The sequence below is a fragment of the Mercenaria mercenaria genome, chromosome 14 (assembly GCF_021730395.1).
Source record: "Mercenaria mercenaria strain notata chromosome 14, MADL_Memer_1, whole genome shotgun sequence".
NCBI classification, from domain to species: domain Eukaryota; kingdom Metazoa; phylum Mollusca; class Bivalvia; order Venerida; family Veneridae; genus Mercenaria; species Mercenaria mercenaria.
This window is the reverse complement of record NC_069374.1, coordinates 45,829,748-45,854,334: the sequence shown is the minus strand read 5'-3', so window position 1 is coordinate 45,854,334 and position 24,587 is coordinate 45,829,748. Positions and strand designations below refer to the sequence as shown.

Sequence of the window (24,587 nt, the reverse complement as noted above, 5' to 3'; positions counted from 1 at the left end):
AGAAACAAGATAATCTTAACATCTTTAACTTGTGTATGTATCTGTATACATCAATACACTTAAACATCAAATTAATTTTGAACATTTTTGTATTTACATGCAGAATAGAAAACAAAGTGCGAAACTTGAATGAAGAGATATCAAATACTGCCATGGGTCTGCTAACAACAAAAAAAGGACTGGCAAAACTTACTGAAGACCTCCGTGGTTTATCCAACAATTACAGAAGACTGAAGGAAAAAGTAGAAAACCATTTATCCAGTTACAAAGCAGTTATAAAAAGTGAGATAGAAAATGCTGATCACTGTCAGTCTGGGAATTTCATCAGATACAAAGTGTTCCCTGACACAGTCACTGTTGTGTTCAAAAAGCCATTTAGTCGCAAACCTGTGTTTACTATGGGAACATCAATGCTCGATTTTTATGCAGACAAAAACTTGAGAGTACGTCTTTCTGTTCGTCAACTGTCAACTACACAAATCCAAATTGATATCAATGTATGGGCTGATACAGTGGCCCATGCTGTTGGTGTATGGTGGATGGCGTGTCCAGCTTAAAGGCCGACTATCCCAATATAATTGTGAATCAGATGGACAAGTAACCCCAACTGGAAAATAACTACCATGTAAATGTTTGTTTGTTTTTGCTGGGTTTAATGTCGCAACAATACAACTACTTAGTATAGGTCATATGGATAAGTTGATTTTTACATTTATTTCTAATAATGATACGCAGTCAATCTTTGCAAATTAACATGACAGTAATTTGTTAAGGAAGCTTACAACTTCTGATCTTAAAATGATTGTTACATTTTTAGAATTCTTCAGTCTGAAAAACTGTATGAATAATCCAAGGGCAATAATTCAGTGAAAACTCACCATATAAGAACATGTCGAAAAGATGATCATCTCCTCTTGAGAGTGAAGCATCCAATGAATTTTCGCAGAATTCCGGCTATTAATTGCTAAGAAATACTCTGGATAAAAATGGTACTATAGTATACTAATGTTGAACAAGCAAAGGGCAATAATTCAGTAAATTTATCTGATCAGAACATGATCGAGATCTCCTCTTGGGAATGAAAGCAGGATTCTGTTTATTATAGGCAACCTTAGATAGCTGATTCCCACTTATGAGTGTCCAAATTCTCAAGTTTCTGGTATTTTCTCAGAATACCATTTTCTCTCTGAGTTCATCTCAACAGACTTATACAAGAGGGCCATGATGGCCCTATATCGCTCACCTGAGTACCACTGCTTTAACCAAAAAGAAAAAATTCTTACAAGGTACAGATATGTCAAAATACACCTAAAAATTGGAGGTACCATTCATGCTGTACCACAGAAAAGTGGTCTCAGTTTTTCCCTACGGCCAATAATAAAAAAGTTACTAAATAAGCTATTTATAGTAACATAAAAGGGAAGTAATAAAAAACAAGAGCTGTCACTAATGGTGACAAATGCCCCCGCAGCGCCTTGACCTTTGAGCTTGACCTTTGACATGGTGACCCCAAAGTCAATAGGAGTTGTGTACTCAATAAGTACTATTAGCATGTGAAGTTTGACAGTCCTGTGTGCAGTGGTTCGCGAGTAAAGTGCCTTCATGCAAAAAGTTAACATTGGTCCCTGTGACCTTGACCTTTGACCTGGTGACCCCAAAGTCAGTAGGGGTCGTGTACTCAATGAGCACTATCAGCACATGAAGTTTGAAGGTCCTTGGTAAAATGGTTCGCAAGTAAAATGCCTTCAAGCAAAAGGTTAACCTTGGCCACTGTGACCTTGACCTTTGACCTGGTGAACCCAAAGTCAGTAGGGGTTGTGTACTCGATGAGTACTATCAGCACGTGAAGTTTGAAGGTCCTGGGTGCAGTGGTTCGCAAGTGCCTTCATGCAAAAAGTTAACCTTGGCCTCTGTGACCTTGACCTTTGACCTGATGACCTCAAAGACAAAAGGTGTCATGTACTCAATGAGTACTATCAGCATGTAAAGTTTGAAGGTCCTGGGTGCAGTGGTTCGTGAGTAAAGTGCCTTCATGCAAAAAGTTAGCGTTGGCCCCTGTGACCTTGACCTTTGACCTGGTGACCCCAAAGTCAGTAGGGGTCATGTAGTCAATGACTACTATCAGCATGTGAAGTTTGAAGACCCTGGGTGTAGTGGTTCGCGAGCAAAGTGGCTTCATGCAAAAAGTTAACGTTGTGACTAACGAACGGATAGTTGAAAACTAATATGCCTCCCTTCAGGGGGCATAAAAAATACTGTAAGCAACAAAAGAAAGATCTGCCAAATAAAAATAAGAGCACTGCAGTGCAACGCAAATGCAGAGAAATATTCACATAAAACAAAGTCATATGACCTTTGACCCCTAAGTGTGACCTTGACATTGAATTTAGCCATCTGAAACATGCACTCTGCACATCCAATCAATGAGTGAACATTTCTATCAGGTTTCTCTGAAATCCATCATGGGGTTCAAAAGTTACAGAGTGGAAGGAAAACTGCTAACCAACACACAAGACAGACAGATGGACACCGAGGCGATAACATAATACGTCCCTGTGGGCGTATAAAAAAGAATCGAGATCTTATGATGATACAAGTTGTGTGCAAGTTTGGTAAAAATCAAATCATAAATAAAGCTGCTGTTGTGCAGACAAGGTCAAAATAGATCATTTTGGGCCAGGGGCCATAACTCTGGAACCCATAATGGAATCTGGCCAGTTCCAGAAAAGAACCAAGATCTTACGGTGATACAAGTTGTGTGCAAGTTTGGTTAAAATAATATCATAAATGAAACCACTATCGTGCAGACAAGAAATTGTTGACAGATGCACGCACACACGCACGAATGGACACACGGACTGACTACGGACGAAGGGCGATCACAAAAGCTCACACCTTGTCACTATGTGACAGGTGAGCCAAAAATGAGATTCTGAAGTTATATAACCTCACCAAAAGGGATTAGTACCACCTGTTAATAGCCACCCTAAATTCGAGTTAGATTCAGAGAAAAAAGATACTGTAAAATTTTCAAGAAAGTGCCATTAAACAGGATTAAATGGTAGAGGTATGGCAGGTATTTTTTACCTGCAGCTATTATTTTTACTATTTTTTGTGAACAAAATCAGATTTGTAAATATTGGCCTCGTATAAATTCGCCGCATAAAGTCAAGTAAATTGGTAAACCTTGTGATTTCGTTAATTTTAAAATCTTATAAAATAAAATCATGTGTTTTTACCCCAAATCTATAAACTTTTACAGCAGTAAAAAAAAACAGTTATATAGTATGTATTTGTTTTGAAGGACTCTACAAACTGGCATGCATGCTGCAGTCTTTATTGTTCAACCACAGTCTATCAGTAGTCCACTTTTCAATAAAAGTCATCTGTGGCCTCTCCCAACTTTTCATATTCCTGATCATTCTTTCTTTTCAGCTGCGATGTGCCATTTTAATTAAGCTCTAAAACATCTTCGATAAGCCTTCGCCTTCAACCAATGTAATTTTACAGGTACATGCATTATTTGATATGCAGTAAATATGTGTGTATATATAGAGCAAAGGAGTCTAATATCGACCCTCTTCTATTATCGACCCCCCACCCTTAATTGATACTTAATCACATTTATTCTTAGAAATCATGTGATCATGTCATTCACTGTCATTTTTACGTCACAATTTTTCTTCATGCGCCATTTTGAATGTTTACATACAGTGCGACTGCATGAGATAAATTTCGGTGCCAACCACTACATCGTCCGTTAAGGTAGGTATCTTTCTGTTAAATCAAATTTACCGTTTTTATGGATCGAATCAGTTTAATTTTGTATTTAATCCTACTATACACATATAGAACCCATTTCTATCAGCCATTTTTGTAGTCTCTTGCAACTTCTGGAAAGATTATGTGGGGGTCGATAATAGCAGATTGAAAATATGACCTTCTGCTATTATCGACCCCCAACTAATTAAATTTATATAATTTCTTGTTGCTTTGAGAAAAGCACTTAATTGAAAACTTTAACATGTCCAAAACATTGTGGAATGATACTTATTTCACTTGGGTATTGATTACATTTTACTCAGACTTTATCATAGACTCTCTGTGTAAAATCTCAAACTTTTAACTAAAATAAAGGTATTATTAAATCAATATAACATTTCAATGAAACTTCAAAGTTTTGTTGTTTGTAGCATCATCTGAAGCATGTGCAGTGAAAAATCTTGATTTGATTTCTAAAATAGTGTGATATTTATTTCTAAAGTCACGATATGTTCATTGTAAACATACTTTGTTATACCCAAGTGGAAACTGGCAGGTACTCTAAAATGCAGCTCTCTGATTGGTCAGTTAGAACCCCTAATGTTCTGTGATGACTCATGATAAAGTTATTATCGCATAGTGCGGCAATTTTCCTTTGATCTTTGCAGCATGTTATACATAGTAACACACATTATTATTACAAAACTGTGCTGATATCTTACAAAACTGTTGCGATATATATCAACATGGAAATCTCTATGGAGTTTCATAAGAAAAAAAGTGTTCCGATATATATCAGCACAGTAAAACTGTTCCGATATATATCGGAACACTTTTTCTCTATTGAGGTCCTATCAAGGGAGTATAATTTTTTCCTTTCAAAGAAAAGATGATTTTAGCTCCAATTTACAGTTCACAGAGAAAGAATTGTCACAAACACCTACATTTATAAAGTAAAAGAATAAATAAACTAGAATATTTCAAAAACTTGATAGTTATTGCCAAATTCAGAAATACATGAAATATATGAAATTCTGAGATTTCTCAAATGTTTCTTTTTCTTTGATTTTTTTTACAAACAAAACAACAAGTTTTACAATATGTCTGGCCAATGAAATGCAAAGATTTAAAACCAATGCAGAAATTTGTTGGGTACTTTTATCTGGGGAACACATTTTCTAAAACAGAAGTTTTAGTGTTTCAGTCAGCGAGGCGCAGAAAGGGAATCAAAATAGTAAAAATAATAATAAACAAATTTAAATGAAAATGATATATAAATTTTAATGATAAACTATGCGATAAAACAGTTATAATATGTAGTGCTCGTGTGTTACCAGGATATATCAGAGCTAGGGGTACATCTCGTTATTTTTCTCTTCACATATCTGTCTCGGCCTACCGGCCTCGACGATATGTGCAGAGAAAAATACCCTTGATGTACCCCTAGCTCTGATATATCCTGGTAACACACTCTCACACATACTATAACTATTACTGAATGCACATTTTTAGTTGATCACAAGGATTAAAAATCTCCTAAAATAAAAAGAAACAAGAGGACCATGATGGTCCTGAATCGCTCACCTATCCCCACATGACCCAGTGTTGAACTGAGTATGATGTCATTATTTCTATTATTTGACATAGTGACCTAGTTTTTGAGCACATGTGACCTAGATATCATCAAGATAAAAAATTCTGACCAATTTTCATGAAGATCCATTGAAAAATATGGCCTCTAGAGAGGTCACAAGGTTTTTCTATTATTTGACCTAATGGCCTAGTTTTTGAAGGCACGTGACCCACTTTTAAACTTGACCTAGATATCATCAAGGTGAACATTCTCACCAATTTTCATGAAGATCTCGTGAAAAATATAGCCTCTAGAGAGGTCACAAGGTTTTTCTATTTTTCGACCTACTGACCTAGTTTTTGACCGCACATGACCCAGTTACAAACCTGACCTAGATATCATCAAGGTGAACATTCTGACCAATTTTCATGAAGATCCGTTGAGAAATATGGCCTCTAGAGAGGTCACAACGTTTTTTCTATTTTTAGACCTACTGACCTAGTTTTTAACCCCACGTGACCCAGTTTCGAACTTGACTTAGATATCATCAAGATGAACATTCTGACTAATAATCATGAAGATCTCATGAAAAATATGGCCTCTAGAGAGGTCACAAGGTTTTTCTATTTTTAGATCTACTGACCTAGTTTTTAACCCCACGTGACCCAGTTTCGAACTTGACCTAGATATCTTCAAAGTAAACACTCTGACCAATTTTCATGAAGATCCATTGAAAAATATCGCCTCTAGAGAGGTCACAAGGTTTTCCTATTTTTAGACCTACTGACCTAGTTTTTAACCCCACGTGACCCAGTTTCGAACTTGACCTAGATATCATCAAGGTGAACATTCTGACCAATTTTCATGAAGATCCATTGAGAAATATGGCCTCTAGAGAGGTCACAAGGTTTTTCTATTTTTAGATCTACTGACCTAGTTTTTGACCCCACATGACCCAGTTTCGAACTTGACCTAGATATCATTAAGGTGAACATTCTGACCAATTTCATGAAGATCCATTGAGAAATATGGCCTCTAGAGAGGTCACAAGGTTTTTCTATTTTTAGATCTACTGACCTAGTTTTTAATCCCACGTGACCCAGTTTCGAACTTGACCTAGATATCATCAAGGTGAACATTCTGACCAATAATCATGAAGATCCATTGAGAAATATGGCCTCTAGGGAGGTCACAAGGTTTTTCTATTTTTAGATCTACTGACCTAGTTTTTGACCCTACGTGACCCAGTTTCGAACTTGACCTAGATATCATCAAGGTAAACATTCTGACCAATATTCATGAAGATCTCATGAAAAATATGGCCTCTAGAGAGGTCACAAGGTTTTTCTATTTTTAGACCTACTGACCTAGTTTTTGACCCTACGTGACCCAGTTTCGAACTTGACCTAGAAATCATCAAGGTAAACATTCTGACCAATATTCATGAAGATCTCATGAAAAATATGGCCTCTAGAGAGGTCACAAGGTTTTTCTATTTTTAGACCTACTGACCTAGTTTTTGATGGCACGTGACCCAGTTTCGAACTTGACCTAGATATCATCAAGGTGAACATTCTGACCAATTTTCATGAAGATCTTCTGAAATATATGGCCTCTAGAGAGGTCACAAGGTTTTTCTATTTTTAGACCTACTGACCTAGTTTTTGATGGCACGTGACCCAGTTTCGAACTTGACCTAGATATCATCAAGATGAACATTCTGACCAACTTTCATAAAGATCCCATGAAAAATGTGACCTCTAGAGTGGTCACAAGCAAAAGTTTACGGACGCACGGACGGACGACGGACGACGGACACCGCGCGATCACAAAAGCTCACCTTGTCACTTTGTGACAGGTGAGCTAAAAAAGCGCAGAGTCTCTGAAAGTTTGTCAAGTCTGATGTTTCTATCATTTATGATGAAGGACAGTTAGACGATTTTGACGATTCCCTGATGACAAATGATGATGGACATGCAGACACTTAGACCAATGTCAGGGGTGGGGTCAGTCTAATGGGAACCAAATGAGTAAAAAGGGCTGTGATGAATGCGCTGGATGGTGGCACATTAAATGTACTAAGCAACAAACTTCACTTGTTGCCCTCCAGGGGACTTACAAAAAGTTTAATTTTAAATGTATAAAAATTGAATGCTAAAAATAGTTGTTAAGGCTGTAGATAATATGGATAATCAACTTTGTTTGAGGGGTTTATTAATTTTAAATTCTTGGGGTGTGGCTAATGTTATATACAAATAACTATTATCTAATATTTCAATTTGTCAGTCAAAGACCAAAATATGAAACTGTGATAGATGAAAAGACCAAATTATAAATAAAAAAACACATGAAATAATATTTTCCATGAAATCATAGTAAGTTATGCTTTGTTTATATGCCAGTTGCATAATTTCAAATTGCAATTATGACAATAAAGGACAAATAAAAATTAACTTAATAAAAAATAGTATGCTTGATTTTCAGTGTTTTCAAAGTTTTTAAAAAAAAAAAACAAGGGGTCGATAATACAAAGTGGTCGATAATGGCAAAACACATGTCACGAGACAGAATATTAGACCATCCCTTATTCTGTAATGTAACAAGTGTTTTCACTGGTTGAAATCGACCAATGATAGTTTGTCTCAAATATATGTGTCACTTTGTCTCTGAAAGTGAAAGTAAGAATATGTACGGTAGATTATGGTCTTAAGGGGTCGATAATTGCCTCCTTTGCTCTATATGCAAACTAACTGTACATATTTTAAAATAATTAAACAGAATGATGTAAAAATAAAATCTCAGAAAACCCATTGTATTGACACTTACTCTACCAGCCTGCTAGGGCAAGTGTTATTTCATACCTGTAGGTTTCATAGGTATATACAGACAACTAATAACTTTTATTTCTTTACAAATGGCATTCCTTTTTAAAGGGGGACAACTCTTATTATATCTTAAGTATCCAATTCTATGGGACAGAATGGTAAAATGTATGGGACAGATAAGTTGTTTTTAAAGATGTTGTTCGTTTTCTAAATATTTCTGTGGTTTTGTGATATACTGCTAAACCTTAAATTTTCGAACTGTTTTAATTTTATGTTTACATCTGCTATTCATAATAAACAAAGATCTACTAATTGTTTTCATACTTGTTATTAAACTTTTAGCCTGCTAAATTTCTAAAATGAATGGGAGCACCAATCAATTTGGGCAATACCATTTTTTATTCAAAGGGGTGTTCACTAAATTTACTTATATACTGAAAAGTGAGCAGTGCCGGGCTGTATGTCCATGCACTAGTCTGCACTGGCCGCATTTAAGGCAGAGCCACTTGACTATGGATGTAAACATATAATTTGGTTGGTTTTATGATTATGTTAGTCTGTGTTCAGACCCAGTGTTTTGTTCACAGGAGATCTCGGTAACTCCAGAGGCAATTCCAATTTTGTATAATTATGTCCCTATATGTAAGCTTTCTTCTCAAAACATACTATAATCAGAGCAAAGACTGATGATGTCAGAATATATAAAAAGAATTATTTTTCTAAAAAAAAAAAAAGATTATCTAGTCGGTATAGCCAGACTATTACTATGTTTGTACTCGACCGATCAACAATGCTCCTTCATGAGCAGATGGAATTGAGAGGGGCTTGTCTAAAAACCTCGGGTAGTCGGATCTTACATTCTGATACTTTACTTTGTCTACCTAGAGGGGGATATCGACCAGTCAAAAAAAATATAACGATATTCAACGCTTGAGTACAATTATTTATAATAGGGGAGGGGCATACATTTTCTATACCATATAAAGCTTACACAGGCACGGGTCCAGTGTTTATTTTTTATTTTTTTATTTTTTTTTTTTTTTGTGTAATAAAAAAAAAATCCGTTTTTTTTTCACACAATTAACCTTTTATATGTTAGTCAAATGAAAAAAAGATCGATGACAAGAAATCCGGTCACAGTATCATATACATTGAAAAGGTGAACTACGCGAGCGTAACGCTATGCGAAGCTACTCGGCAAACTTGTAGAACATTTCAAAATCGGAGTTTATACACTTGCAGCCGCTATCTGCATGATTGCACCTTCGAAACATTTAAAGCCTTCCATAAATAATATGAAATAAGGCACTGCCTCAATCGGGAATCGATCAGACTTCAACTCATCCCTTTAACATTTAAAAAAAACTGTCTACTAGCTATATATAGGGTGTTAACAGGCAGATTGTTGAGAAACACAATGACAGACTTAAGGTGATCACATCAGCTCACACTGTGCTCAGGTGAGCTAAAAATCATACAAACTGAAAAGTTACTAGATTGCAACTCACTGTTAACAAGACTTAACAGACAGACACACATCAACAATCTATTTGCACCATCGCAGGTTAAGAGCTCAGTTTAGGGAGACATATTAGCCTTCTTGTGCAGGCTTGATTTTTTTCTGTTTGTGTTAAGTGTAATTCTGAAATTACTCATAAAACAAATCCTAATTTTGCATTACACTTTATTTATTGAATAAAATGTTCACATGTTTAAGGTTTATCTGTATACACATTTATAATGATCACAGATCACATAATTTGTTTTATCCATACAAGAAATAGAGCTGAACTGTAAATAACAACTTGTAATAACAGTACTGGATACTTTTGTCAGGCTTTGAAATAAGTATTGTCAAAATAAAGAAAATGTGACTTGCTGTAATCTGTATTCTAAAATGTACAATTTCTCTTACAACAAGAACAAATAAACAAGAGGGCCATGATGGCCCTGTATCGCTCACCTGACATATTGACCTAAAGATCATCAAGATAACATTCTGACCAAGTTACATTAAGATATGATCATAAATGTAGCCTCTAAAGAGTTAACTAGCTTTTCCTTTGATTTGACTTGATGACCTAGTTTTTGACCCCACATGACCCAGATTCAAACTTGACTTAAAGATCATCAAGATTAACATTCTGTTTAAGTTTCATGAAGATGCAGTCATAAATGTGGCCTCTAGAGTGTTAACAAGCTTTTCCTTTGATTTGACCTAGTGACCTAGTTTTTAATCCCACCTGACCCAGATTTAACTTGGCCTATAGATCATCAAGATTGAAATTCTGACCAAGTTTCATTAAGATATGGTCATAAATGTGGCCACTACAGTGTTAACAAGCTTTTCCTTTGATTTGGCCTCGTGACCTAGTTTTTGACCCTAGATGACCCAATTTCAAACTCCTCTAATATTTTATTGAGAGTAACATTCTGACCACGTTTCATTAAGATTGGGCCAAAATTGTGACCTCTAGAATGTTAACAAGCTTTTCCATTGATTTAACCTGGTGACCTAGTTTTTGACCCCACTTAAGCCAGATTTTAATCTGATCTATGGATCATTAAGATTAACATTTTGACCAAGTTTCATTAAGATATGGTCATAAATGTGGCTTCTAGAGTGTAAACTAGTTTTTTCTTTGATTTGACCTAGTTTTTTTGACCCTACATAACCCAGATTCAGATTGGACCTTGAGATCAGCAAGATCATCAAGATTCTGACCAAGTTTCAAGAAGATACAGTCTTAACTGTGACCTCTACAGTGTTAACCTGCTTTTCCTTTGATTTGACTTTGTGACCTAGTTTTTGATCCCAGATGACCCAATATCAAATGTGTCCAATATTTTATTAAGGTTAATATTCTGACCAAGTTTCATAAAGATTAGGTCAAAATTGTGACCTCTAAAGTGTTAACAGTCAAATTGTTGACGACGGACTGAACGGACATCGGACACAGGGCGATCACAAAAGCTCACCTTGTTGTATGGAAAAGGTTTAAATGTTCCCAGTCATCCTGACCTTTGGAACTCTAAATCAATACAGGTAATCTGCTGGTCAAGACCAACCTTGTACTAAATTTTGTGTTTCTCAACCCAAGCATCCTGAAGTTATTGTCCAAAAACTGTTTTAAAGAACCGTTATTTTGTTGAATTTAACATCACACCAACACAAGATAGGTCATAAGGCGACTTTCTAGTTTTAATGGTGGAGGAAGACCCCAGGTGCCCCTCCGTGCATTATTTTAAAGAACCGGGTCAGTGTGACCTTGACCTGTGACCTACTGACCTCAACATCATTAGGGGTCACCTGCTGGTCATAATCAACCTCCCTAACAATTTTCATGATACTAGGCTCAAGCATTCTCAAGTTATAATCTGAAAAACATTGCCTGTTTTTAGTTTGTTTTATGAGAACTAGATGCCCATGGGCAATATGTCGAGCCCGCCAGCTGTCAAAAGTAAAACTTGACCTGTATTTCATGATGTGACACCTGTGTACCAAACTTTATCATCCTAGGCTCAAGGTCTCAAGTTATCATTCGGAAACGGTTCAACTGTTCAAGGTCACTGTGACCTTGACCTTTGATCTATTGACCTCAAATTCAAACAACCTGTATTTTATCATGTTACACCTGTGTTACAAAAGCTATGATCCCAGGCCAAAGCCTTTGCAAGTTATCTTGACCTTTGACCTACTGACCCCAAAGTCGTCTTGACCTGTACCTATGTACCAAAAAATATTTAAATCGGTCAAGCTTTTCATGAGTTATCATCTGGAAGCCATGAAAACCTACTAACTGAAAGACAGACAAGCTTACTACATGGGGGTATAACAGAACATTCTCTTTAAAATCTCATGAAAAATATTACTTTACTGTAACTATGTTAATTACAATGTAGTAGACATTCTTTACAAAATAAACCAGAAAACAATTATCTAAAATAAGATTAATGAAACTTTAGTATGTTTTATGAGAACTAGATGCCCATGGGCAATTTGTCGAGCCCGTCAGCTGTCAAAAGGACTGGGAATTGTACATGACACTCCTTGTCTCATTGAGGCAAACATTTATGCCAAATAAAAGAGATTGCAAAAAGTTACAATATAAATTATTTACAGTAACAACAAAGGAACGTAAATTTAAAAAAAAAAAAATTAAAAAAAAAATATATATATAAAAAAATTCTAAGTCCACACAAAAATCCGCACCACCAGAGATAGGTCAAAATACACCTGAAAATTGGATGTAACATGCATGTTGTACTACAGAAAAGTGGTATTGATTTTTCCCTATGACCAGTAATAAAAAAGTTACAAATGTAAGCTATTTATAGTAACAACAAAGGGAAGTAATTCTAGGATCTTATGCATGACCCTCTGTCGCATGATGATGAACAATTGTGCCAAGTTACATCAAAATCCCTCTATGCATCAAAAAGAAATGCTCCAGACAAAGTCATTCTTGTATCTGACTTTTGACCTCTAAGTGTGGCCTTGATCTTAGACCTAGGGAACTGGTTCTTCTGCATGACACTCCGTCTCATGGTGGTGAACATTTGTGCCAAGTTACATCAAAATCCCTCCATGCATGAAGAAGAAATACTACGGACAAAGTTGTCATTCTTGTATCCTTTGACCTCTAAGTGTGACCTTGACCTTAGACCTAGGGACCTGGTTCTTGCGCATCACACTCCATCTCATGATGGTGAACAATTGTGCCAAGTTACATCAAAATCCCTCCATGCATGAAGAAGAAATGCTCCAGACAGTCATTTTTGAATTTGACCTTTGACCTGTAAGTGTGACCTTGGCCTTTGAGATAGCAACCTGGGGTTTGTGCATGACACTCCGTCTCACTGAGGTTAACATTCATACCAAATATAAACAAGATTGCTCCATGCATGTCCAAGATATGGTCTGGACAAACAAATCCTGACGCACGCACGCACGCACATACACCGAACAGACATTTGGACAACTATGTCTTCGCTTCCACAAGCTGGCTCGACAATAACAACACCAATGTGATAATACATTATCTCTTAAAGTAACAGAGCTTAGTCAATCACTGCTGCTCTCAAAAAAAATTTAGTTTCCAAGTAAATCCTGAATTCCTATCCTTAAAAGTTTTTTTTTATTCAAGTTCCCTTGTATTTCTGTCTTTTCATATTTTCTGGTGTTTCTTTCTTGCTTTTCAAGTATACTGGATTTGTTGACCTTCCATTTTGTAGCTGCCTGCTCTCAAGAAGTAAACCTGTAAAACACAAATCAAACATTGTAAATTGATAAAAAGAGACCCCAACCAACTTTCATAAAGATCCCATGAAAAATGTGACCGCTAGAGTGGTGACAAGCAAAAGTTTACGGACGGACGACGGACGCAGCGCGATCACAAAAGCTCACTAAAAAATCAATATCTGAGAACCGCTTCCTCCGGTAATACTAAGCTGTAAACAAAATTAAACCATTTGTTGATGTGATTTTTGGGAAATGTTACCTTGCAAATGCAATATTTTTGGATTGGGAAGTGGCCGAATATAGGCCTCTGTCATATAAGGATGAAAAGCCCTGTCCGGCTAACAATTTCTGACAAGAAATCATTTTCAGTTTTTCTTTTCGGTGAGTTCTATATGGAATTAAATTCTTTGGGTAATTTTGAAAAAGGACCACCCCATGATCATTCTGTGAAGTTTGGTGTAAATCTGCCCAAAGGTTCTGAAGAAGATTTTTTACAAATTGTTGACACATGACGAACATCAACTCATGTTGTCACCCTGTGACATGTGATTGAGCTAATAATTGTTTACATTTGCATACATGTATTAATTTTTATGGTTTTGTCCAGAAATGTTTTTTCATCAAGAAAATGAAATGGGAGTCTTTACTAAGGCCTAAAACAAATTCTTTATTTCCGGTAACATGCTAAAAAAAGTTAGGGTAGGTAGGTCGGAAAAACTTTTTCTTTGGATTTTTTAAAATTATTTTTAGGGAGACTTTTTGGAAATTATTTTTGTGTCAAAAAATAAATACAAATAGGGGTGTTATGCCTCTAGAGCATTAGTAAGTTGATTTATAACATCACTGTCCATGTTTAAAGCATAAAAAGTGCAGTTTTGCAACTTGAAAAAAAATTGTTCTCAAAGGCCATAAAAACATTTAGGGTCTGGCAAAAAATTTATGGTAGGTCAGGATACAGGAAACAGACAATTTTTTTTTACGCCTAATGTTCCTTGGTATTTGATTCTGTGCACTGACTCAATCGCAAAAATCTGTCCACACAAATACTAATTTGTATACAGTAATTATCATGCTTTTTGAATAATTGAAACTGCTGCCCACAGCTGCAACTATATAATAAAGAAACAGAAAGATAGAAATACCTTATGAGCTGCAAGCAAGTGGTTTCAGTCTGTCAACAAGCACTTTGGAGCAGTACAACAATACTCTGTATAATAGACCAAGATGCCTGAAAATAGTGAAAAAGTGAGCAAATTAAGAAAACATGGACAACCAGCAGTTTTGAAATTTCAAAGGTCTAAGGGCAAACATCTTTTTTGCAGTTTTTCAATTTTCATGCCATTCAAATGACCCCAATTATATTATTAGCATGGCGGGAGAAATTTGTGAAATAAAACTTTTTTAATGAAAATAAAACAGTAGCAAATTTTGTCAAAATGTACAATGAAACAAAGTAAATGCGGTTAAAAATTTCAGTTTTGAAAAAGAAAAGTCACTGTATGAGTATAGGTTTGTTTACACGACTGACCAGCCCGAACAGCAAAACATTACTTTAACCCAGTGAATTCCAGGTACCTTTTTGACTTGGTGGTCTATGACCTTCACTTTGCTCGATATCATTAAAAGGCAAAAACAGACTTGTAAAGCAGCTAGAAGAATCTGTTCTGCCTTCTTCAGTTTAGTATGAACACAGGAGCCGACAAAATGCTAAAATTGTTTATTGGTATGTGACGGTCATGATTCATAAATGTATAAATATAACTTTAAACATATTTGAGTATGAGTGCAGTGTACAAAATTCAGATTTCAACTAACCCATTCTGGCAACCAAATAGAAAATTTTCCAAGCCTGACACCAATTATTATTTCACATGCCTGAACTTAAAGCTGAATTTTGAAAACATAAAACAACTGGTCTAGCTCATACCCTCAAAATACTTCATCATATTGTTTTGGACATGACCGACTGGGGATTCCTAGAAGAACAGGAATTGAATGCATCGGAACAACAAGTAATGTGAGCGGCTTCAGTTTGCATTTGCAGAGCTCAAATTTAACTTTTTTGACCAACGTACTGCAAATTTTAGCACGTAGCTTTTTTTTCTTGTTGCTAAATCTGAAATCTACTTGCAAATTTAGACTTTCAATTAAAAATGTTAGAATATCCTAAAAAATCATGCTAGAACATCAATATTGTTTGCACGGTTTTCCTTGGCATACAATTTTGTGCGTTATAACTCAAAATGACCCTCAAAGTAATTCGGAATGCATCATTGATGGCGTAACTTAACTACTGGCTGAAACTACAGCAAGGCAAATTTTCGTACTTAATATTATAAATACCGATTCAACTGTATACATGTAAGAATTAGTAAGATAGCCTGCGTTCTAGATTTAATTATAAGATAGACCTCTACATTTCTTTTAATATAATCAGTAATCCATTCAACAAAAAATGGCTAACCAAAAAAGATGTTGTGTTTTCTGTTATCCTCAAATGAAAGCGAATCTACAAACATTAACCAAAACCGCAACAATTTTGACTATTATTTGTATTTGCAAAATAAATTGTGTGAAATTTTTATCTTAACTCGCATTCCATGAAACTGACTTGCATTTAGCGAGTCCAAAATTTGAGCCTTGTGATTTGTGAAAGTAATTACATCTTCTGCATGATTATGGTTCTGACTAACTCTTAAACTCTTGCATTTATGGAACAGTTTGAATTCAATTCCTTCATAATTCTGACCATTAATCGAGCATGCTTCAGAGCTCCAGATAAGGGCTGTATTTTTGTAATTACGAATTTGTTAGGGATCAGATATGACTTAATCTTAAAATGTGGCCATATCAATACGGATTTATTTTAAAATGTGGTTGTATCAGTACGACATGTAAACAGTATTACATATTCCAAAGAAAGATCGAATTGCATGTCTGCGCCAAGTTGCGCTTATCAACGCTATCCCGACTGTTGACAATTTGCAAACAAACGCCAATAGCATAATGAAATGATTAATGTAATCAAAGAGCTATAAAAATAAATAGATTGGCAACTTGAAAGGCATATAGAGCAAATCTCGCCAACCTCCCGTGACAAAAAAACGAGATCTCGTTTACCGAAAGTGTCGCTTTCTCCACGCGCCATTTTGTATGCGAAAGCAATTATTCATCGGTAAATTAATTATCACCGTATGACCACGCTTCTTTCGATGGCAAAAGAAAACGTGTACTTCGTGTCTTAAGACCATTTCAAATTAAACTAATTTTGTTTTAGAAGCTAACATGTATTTTAAAAGTAGTTTTAAAGGTACAAAATTGTAACTCCATGCTCGCCGATGTTTGTTTTTAGTAAGATAACGCCGAATCACGCTCTGACACGAGCTCACGCGAGATTACAGCCAGTTGCCATTCTGTGTATTTATACTTCTTTGATGTAATGCATTAACACATAATTTTTTTGGACTTCAAAAATTATGCGTCATAAAAAATCTGAAAAGGGGAAATAATTCTACCAAAACTGAAGGCAACCAAGTTATTTTTATTTTAATTTGTGTCATATGAACCAAGTTTGAAAGAAATATCTTTACTATTTTTCAAAAAATGTTAGTTTTTATGTCGAAAGCCAGATCGGGCAATGTTACCAGCCTGTTTAAAATCTATATTTTTTTCTATAAGCCAATCCGATTCCCTATATTTAGGCTGAGCACAGCTTATTGGCAGAATCATAAGCTCAACTTGCACGGTGTCAAATGAGTGTGGAATATACGAAACAAACGCAAATAGCATAATGTAATGCATTAACGCATAATTTTTTTGGACTTCAAAAATTATGCGTCATAAAAATCTGAAAAGGGGAAATAATTCTACCAAAACTGAAGGCAACCAAGTTATTTTTATTTTAATTTGTGTCATATGAACCAAGTTTGAAAGAAATATCTATATTTTTTTCTATAAGCCGACCCGATTCCCTATATTTCTAAGGCTGAGCAATGAGGAATTTCTATGCTTTTTATGTTTATTTATTTTGTTGGGTTTAACGTCGCACCGACACAATTTTAGGTCATATGGCGACTTTCCAGCTTTAATGGTGGAGGAAGACCCCAGGTGCCCCTCCGTGCACTATTTCATCACGAGCGGGCACCTGGGTAGAACCACCGACCTTCCGTAAGCCAGCTGGATGGCTTCCTCACGTGAAGAATTCTACGCCCCAAATGAGGTTTCGAACCCACATCGATGAGGGGCAAATGGTTTGAAGTCAACGACTCTAACCACTCGGCCACGGAGGCCCCGATGCTTTTTATGGGTGGGGTGTTTGTTTACATTATTATATAATGGAAAGTTAGTTACTCACGTTTCTAAAAATGTCAACAGGTCCAACCATGCACATGCTGTACTGGAGTGCCGTCCATATTCTATATAAAAGTAAAATAATTCCATTTTATCAGTCATGCCTGCAAGTAAAATCACGGATTTCTTAATTTTAAAAATTCAATAAGTAACAGAGAAGTTCAAAGAAACTAAAGTACCGGAAAGGAATTAAAATACGATCTGAAAAGCGACACAAAGGTGAATCTATTCTCTCATTCCCCGAGCTGAAGAACTCGTTGGAGAATGTTTTTGTTTTCTCAAATTTTCAAAATGTGGGCGCCAGTGTAACAGTATCCACTCTCACTCTAAATATAAAAATATTCAAAATGTCGCCGTTTAAAAATGCTACTCAGTATTGAATAAAGCATGTTTGTATCACAAATTATATCAGTGTAGTCACGTTACCGGCTGATTAGCTAATTAACAGCTTACTTTGAATATTCTTTCGGGTCGCAGACATCTTATTGTGCGGATATTGCGTTTCGCCAACTGATCTGACGGACGCTTATTAACATTAACGAAGACCGTGATATCCCGAATTTCATCGGGGTCGTCGCACGCCCATGGTCTAAACCGGAACTCCATATTTTTTTATTTGGATAGTATGTGTTGTTTGGATACCCTCGTATGTTACCGTAGTGGGATTCGATCCCGATTTTCGTCGCTTTGCGACGAAAATCGGTAGGATCGATTCCCTACTAAAGTGACATCATAAATTGCTTTGAAAAACACAGTACAAGTCTCTACGAGCGGAATATTTCAGTTATTCCCGATGATTTCATTCCGGATAGTGGACGTGTTCCTGGTTTTTATCACTTTGTTTGGCAGCTGAAATCGCCAGGGATATTTGAAATATTTCGCTCCTTTAGCTCCTTTAGCTTCTTTTGCTCGCACAACACTAATATCAGTAGTTTCTGTGATCGGCCAAGTACTGACTCGCAACTCTACAAAAGTCAAAAGGTTAAAGTGGAACATCCAAATACTGGGATATCCGATTAGAGCTACACTATCACAATTTTACTTCCACAGATTGCAGTTAAAATGGAAAAGACTGTAGATTCTATTACATATGAATCTCCTTAAACTTTTCACTTATTAACATGACATTTGTAGAAACTACCTGTATAATGCAGAGTATTCAACAGCGTTTATCACAAGTTTGCACGAGAAATTGCTTATTGCTTTTCTGTTACCACCAGGAGCCTATTTTAGTGAGGCAAAACTCCACTTGGCTAACCAGGAAGGTCTAATACGTATCAGTTGTTCCAGGGCTAACTTACTGTAGTCAACTGTGTATTATTTTTCTGATTTATTGATGAGCTATCATTTATAAAGCAAATATATTTATATTTATTAAAGAGAATGAAGAATTTGTTGATTCATATCAAATCTAATAAAGAGACCGTCTTTATTTGAATCGGGATGTCTGCCTGTTAAATGTTACATACAGCTGTATCATAGTAAAACAACGAGCAACAGAGAACTGAAGATATACTGAAACGACCCCTATCATTAAATAGTCAAGTAAAAACATTATTGACTTTTGTAAAACTGTTACCTTTATTTTTTCAAACCTAGAAAGATTTATGAAGTTTATTTTTAAAATGCGAATTGCATTTCTGAGTGTCTGTGACCATTCAGTTTGAGATTTTACGATCTCTTTTAAAGCCCTGTCTGAAAACACAAACAGAGATGAACCGATGATAAACAATTCCATACATAAAGGCAGATTATGCTACATATATAATATTTATTTGAAGAAACATTTTTGGTGGTAGGCCTATTAATATGCTTAATTTCAAATTCTTTCATCATGAATATTTTCAAACTTTTGCTATTTGCCACTGAATAACTGCAAGATGCACCTTTATCATTGAACCAAGCATACAGTGTCAGGTGCCGAGAAAACAGGAGGAAAATATGTCAGAATTCATGTTGGATGATGGTACATAACATAAAGTAAATGGTAATGAAAACCGTGGTATTTCGTAAAACGGGGACAATTATCTACGCCTTCCCGAAAAAACTATCCGCTTTTTAGCTAAATTGCCATGCTTAATGAATACATATAGCATGCCTACTACCATTCTCGGATACCAGAGGTCTACCGTGGTTCCTCGGGATTTTGACGAACCTCTGATGGATGAGAATGGCCTACTACGAGAAAATACATACACTTACAGCGCCGTACCTACAAAAATTTACATCACACTGTGTTTTTCTCTCAAAAGAGAATGCAAATTGCAGAGAAAAGAGAAACCATGTGTATCAACACTGATATTTGATTGACACTGGCGACGACTCAAGCATTCCTGGAAAGTAGGCCTACCAGAACGTGAATTGTGCATTCCGCTGGTATCTTTTCTCTCAATATTTAAGAAAATACATGCAAATGAAAATGAAACCTACCTATAAAGGTCATAATGTAATCATGTATCTTTCCGTTTCATCATAATGGTGTGAAGTTTACACGTGTTGTATGACCGCCTAACAACAAATACCATTGGTTTTTTATGCTTTTTTTGTTGTTTTTTGTCGGGTTTAGCGTTACACCGATACAATTTTAGATCATATGATGCTTTTCCAGCTCTTCTTGGGAGATGGCTCAGGTTACCAACCTAGCATTGCTTCAAGCATCTTCAGGGGCCTGGCCTGAACACAACCACTCACCTCCATAAGCCATCTGGATGACTAAATCACATCCGAGGTTTTTGAAGCCACAGCAGCGAGGGGAAAGTGATTCAACAACCGCAACCACTCGGCCGCGGCGACCCCTTAATCTTCACGGATGACATTAAATTGCTTGTTGAATTTCTTATTTTGGACTCGCAAAGTAGATGAAGTTACGAAACAGATAATTAAATATGGCTTCAGAGTAGAATATACTCAAGCAAATGTCATAATGTGTTCTTCCTGTTAGCTGATACGGTTAACATAACGCATTTTCAGTCTCATAAATATTCTTATGAAGCGGAAATCCTGTGGTAACGTATTCTCTTGGTTCTTTTTCAAAGACGCACGCCTGAAATACAGTCTATTTTAAATCTAAACAAAAGATGAGCCGTGCCATGAGAAAACCAACATAGTGGGTATGCGACCAGCAAGGATCCAGACCAGCCTGCGCATCCGCGCAGTCTGGTCAGGATCCATGCTGTTCGCTTTCAAAGCCTACTGGAATTAGAGAAACTGTTAGCGAACAGCATGGATCCTGACCAGACTGCGCGGATGCGCAGGCTGGTCTGGATCCATGCTGGTCGCATACCCACTATGTTGGTTTTCCCATGGCACGGCTCAGATAATACTTTATTCAGAATTCTTCTCGTATTTCCATATAATATGAAAAATTCAGAGTCGATGTCAGATTATACTGAATATGTAACAGATATTTGAATCTGTATTTCAGGACCAACGCAAGCAATAAAGTGATGTTTAAGGCAATAATTGTGACGTCTACACTCATTCAGACAGGTTTCCTATTAATTATTGCTTTTTACACCGACATCTTTCATAGGTTCATTAATTCACGATATTCTAATACTGACATAAAAGCAATAACCGCTTTAATATCCTTATTAAGATATCAAGAACACCTGTATTTTCCTCTAGTATTTAATTTGTGTTGTTTTTAACATCTTCATTTAAAGAATCAAAATGAAACAGGTTCTAAACATTTCAAATTAATGCCTAAGAATGTTTTAGTCCTAAATCCCAAGATGTGTAAAAATTCTTTACATACTCGTGAACTAAGAAATGTTAACCATAGCGGAGATTTTTTGACCAATTATTCTTCTCCATGGGACAGAATCAATCACTGGCATTAAATCAATAACAACCCTATAAAGTATTACATATTTTGGTCTGTTACCACCAAATTTCAGTGTCTGAAATTATGAAAGCTGACGCACCATGAGACAGTCTAGGAGTAACATTTAAATGGAGCTTACTTTTCAGTTAATGCCGACCACATAGTAACTGACAGTGTTCTTTGTTTTATGTCAGACAAGTTTGTTAATAAATATGTCCTTTACCATGCAATGTTTGTAATATTTTTCTTATGTAAGATTATTAAGATGTTTTAGCAAACAAAAACGCCTGCGTATTATTTCCTGTATTGTTTTGACATGCACACATAAACAGTTGCATTTCTACTGGAGAATAAATTACATTTATAACAGTTCCTACCTTTGCTGTCAAACAGGCATTTTAATATTAACATGAAAATAAATTTGAACGTAAGACAGGCACAGGATCAGAAATTCAAGTTTTCACATTATCTGTGAGAAATATGACAGCAGGATGTGGAAAAAAAACTTATCACAGGAAATGGGAACGTACCATTGAACTATGAAAATATATTATCTTAAATTTAATCTATCCACGTATAACTGCATAACTATCAATTCTATGATGTATACGATATGTCTAAAATATTAAATAAGAGGGTAAGAAGTTTCCTGCATCGCACACCTGACCTTGTTCTTACGCCAGGTAACATAGTATCCAGTCATGACCTACATTTCATTACAATAAACTTTCTGATTATGCTTTATTGGCCGGATTGTCGAAGATAATTCCGACCAGTGGAACCACAATAATACATATACGAATTTCGGCTTAATTTAGGTATGAAGGTATTAAATGCATCCGCTGCTATTTTCTATATAAAATTAACAACTTACAACATATTTTTATCAAGATTTCTAGCCTTTCACTACCTGCGAGACTACCCTTGTCTTGAAGGTCTGTCTTTAGGCAATCAAAATATACCCAAAAAATATGGGGTTGACCATAATGCAGTGAAACCATGGTCACGTGACTGAGACACGTGATGAAAACGTTAATATTGCGTAGGTAGACATCAGGAAATACCTACTTTCACTTTCATTTTACAAGGCAGCTTATAATCATCTTCTGAAGCATATAACGTAGCTTAAAATCATCTGCGGACATTCCTTTTTACAATCAAGCACAAATAAAGCTTATATCTGGCATGAAAATGGCCTTTACTAGGCGGGAAAATTGCACTATATATTGATATGGACTACATTCGAGTGGACCACGGAGGCATATCCGGCTAATTGCCCCCTTCATGCCTATAAGAAATACCAAAGTTTTCAAAATCGTTCTGTTGCAGTCAATTAATGTACGTAAGTCAATTGTCAACAATTTTGCCAACTTTCAGTTTGAAAGAATGGCTACTGTTGGAATTATGCCCCATTCAGACAGACAGTCCACACCTGCAAAAAACGTGTCAGGGGCATAGATAATACAATTTTTCATTAAATATAGTATCATACGGCCTTACTTATCTTATTTCTATTATTTGTTTGCAAGAAACAGCTAGAAGAACACGAAAAAAATGGACTCATTTTTTTAATATCAGACAATGTCTTCCATTCTTATGAGATGTTTTACTCTAGTTTCACAAACTAAACTATTTCATGCATTATGGTAGCAGATTCAACACTTTTATTTTCTATCATTCCTTCATGGATTTAATAACAACTACAAAACTTGACAAAAATTCAGGACTTATTTTTAAATTACTGTTTTCAAGGACTTTTAAAGCAAATTTATGAGTCACTTTTAAATAAATTCAAATTTATACATTCATGGACAATTTGGCATTTTTCAGGTATTCTCAAGAATGGACATAAAATTTAAGAACTTTTCAGGATTGTGCAAAAAACAACAGTAATACTGCAAACAATACTGCAATATTATTACTTATATTTTATAGATTAAATGTTTTGAAAATTCTGATGCTGTGATGTGCATGCCCCTTTAAAGGGGATTGCAACTGAAGAGCAAGAGAATGAAATAAGAACCACAAAAGTGAAGACATCTGATGCTGTGAGTATTGCAGAAAGTCAATCATCTACAGGAAGCCTAATCCACAGTGACATGCACTTTGTCTAGGATAGACTGGTCTAGGAAATATCTGATACTGTAACAAGAAAATTGATCTGTTCCTCCGATAACCAGCCACAGTCCGGCCTTATTGACTTAGAGAACAAATTCTGTTTGACAATGAAAAGAGAGCCAACATGTACTTTATACAAAACACACTGACTGAACTAAGAAAAGTCACAAATTATCAGCTATTCATCCATATTTGCTACCAGCTATCTAGTAAGCTTAGCTTTTAATCTTCAAAACCATGGACACAAAAATGTAAATCATCCATGTTGATCTTCTGAATTCACTGCAATTTTTTTCTGTAATATTTGAGATAATTATGGCAATGAAAATGATGTTACTTCTGCTGTTGATGCAAAAGAAATTGATAAAAAATATTTGCAATTTATCACTGGTTATATAATCGAACACTGATGATTATGGAATTGATGAAGATAACTGATATCAATGATGACGATGATGATGATAATAATAACAATGATGATGATGATGGTGGTAATGATGATGATGATGGTGGTAATGGTGATGATGATGATGAAAATAATAACAATGATGATAATCATGATGATAATGGCAGCAACCATGATGACAACAACAATAATAATGAAGATGATGGTGAAGATAACCAAAAAGCTTATGACAATGATGATGATAATATGATGATGATGATAATAATAATGATGATGATGATCAGGGCTTCGGAAATTTGCCGGTTTGTCGGTTTTGGACCGATTTTTGACTTTTCGGACCGATTCGTGAAGTGAAAAAACGAAAAAAATCGGTCCCATAAAAATGGAGAAAAATATATATTTCGGTCAGATATCTCAATACACGATCACCTGCCAAGCAGGAAATTGTTGGTTGCACCCTCAGATAATCAATAACGTGTCAAACG

General features: G+C 35.7%; 1 protein-coding gene and 1 long non-coding RNA gene across 5 annotated transcripts in view; one reads left to right on the top strand and one right to left on the bottom strand.

Moving 5' to 3' along the window:
* The window catches only part of LOC123527466 (uncharacterized), an 89,287-nt gene that overhangs the window by 14,036 nt on the left and 50,664 nt on the right, over positions 1 to 24,587 (top strand). Inside the window, exon 3 of one of the 2 annotated variants that reach the window (XM_053523410.1) lies at positions 104 to 3,548. The exons of the other annotated variant lie outside the window; for it this stretch is intronic. Within the exon in view, the coding sequence (XP_053379385.1) occupies positions 104 to 557 (454 nt within the window). The 3' untranslated portion in view covers positions 558 to 3,548. Of the gene's footprint in view, positions 1 to 103; positions 3,549 to 24,587 lie in introns of those variants that run through there. 2 annotated transcript variants of the gene reach the window in all.
* LOC128548481 (uncharacterized) lies at positions 12,018 to 18,437 on the bottom strand. Of its 3 annotated transcripts, none has more exons than XR_008367081.1 (4): positions 18,206 to 18,437; positions 17,757 to 17,817; positions 14,545 to 14,630; positions 12,018 to 13,418 (listed from the first exon to the last, which is right to left on the bottom strand). It is a non-coding gene; the product is annotated as an uncharacterized LOC128548481 (long non-coding RNA). The 3 variants fall into 3 exon arrangements; XR_008367082.1 differs by lacking the exon at positions 18,206 to 18,437 and adding an exon at positions 17,932 to 18,163; XR_008367080.1 differs by lacking the exon at positions 18,206 to 18,437 and having other exon boundaries at positions 17,757 to 17,913.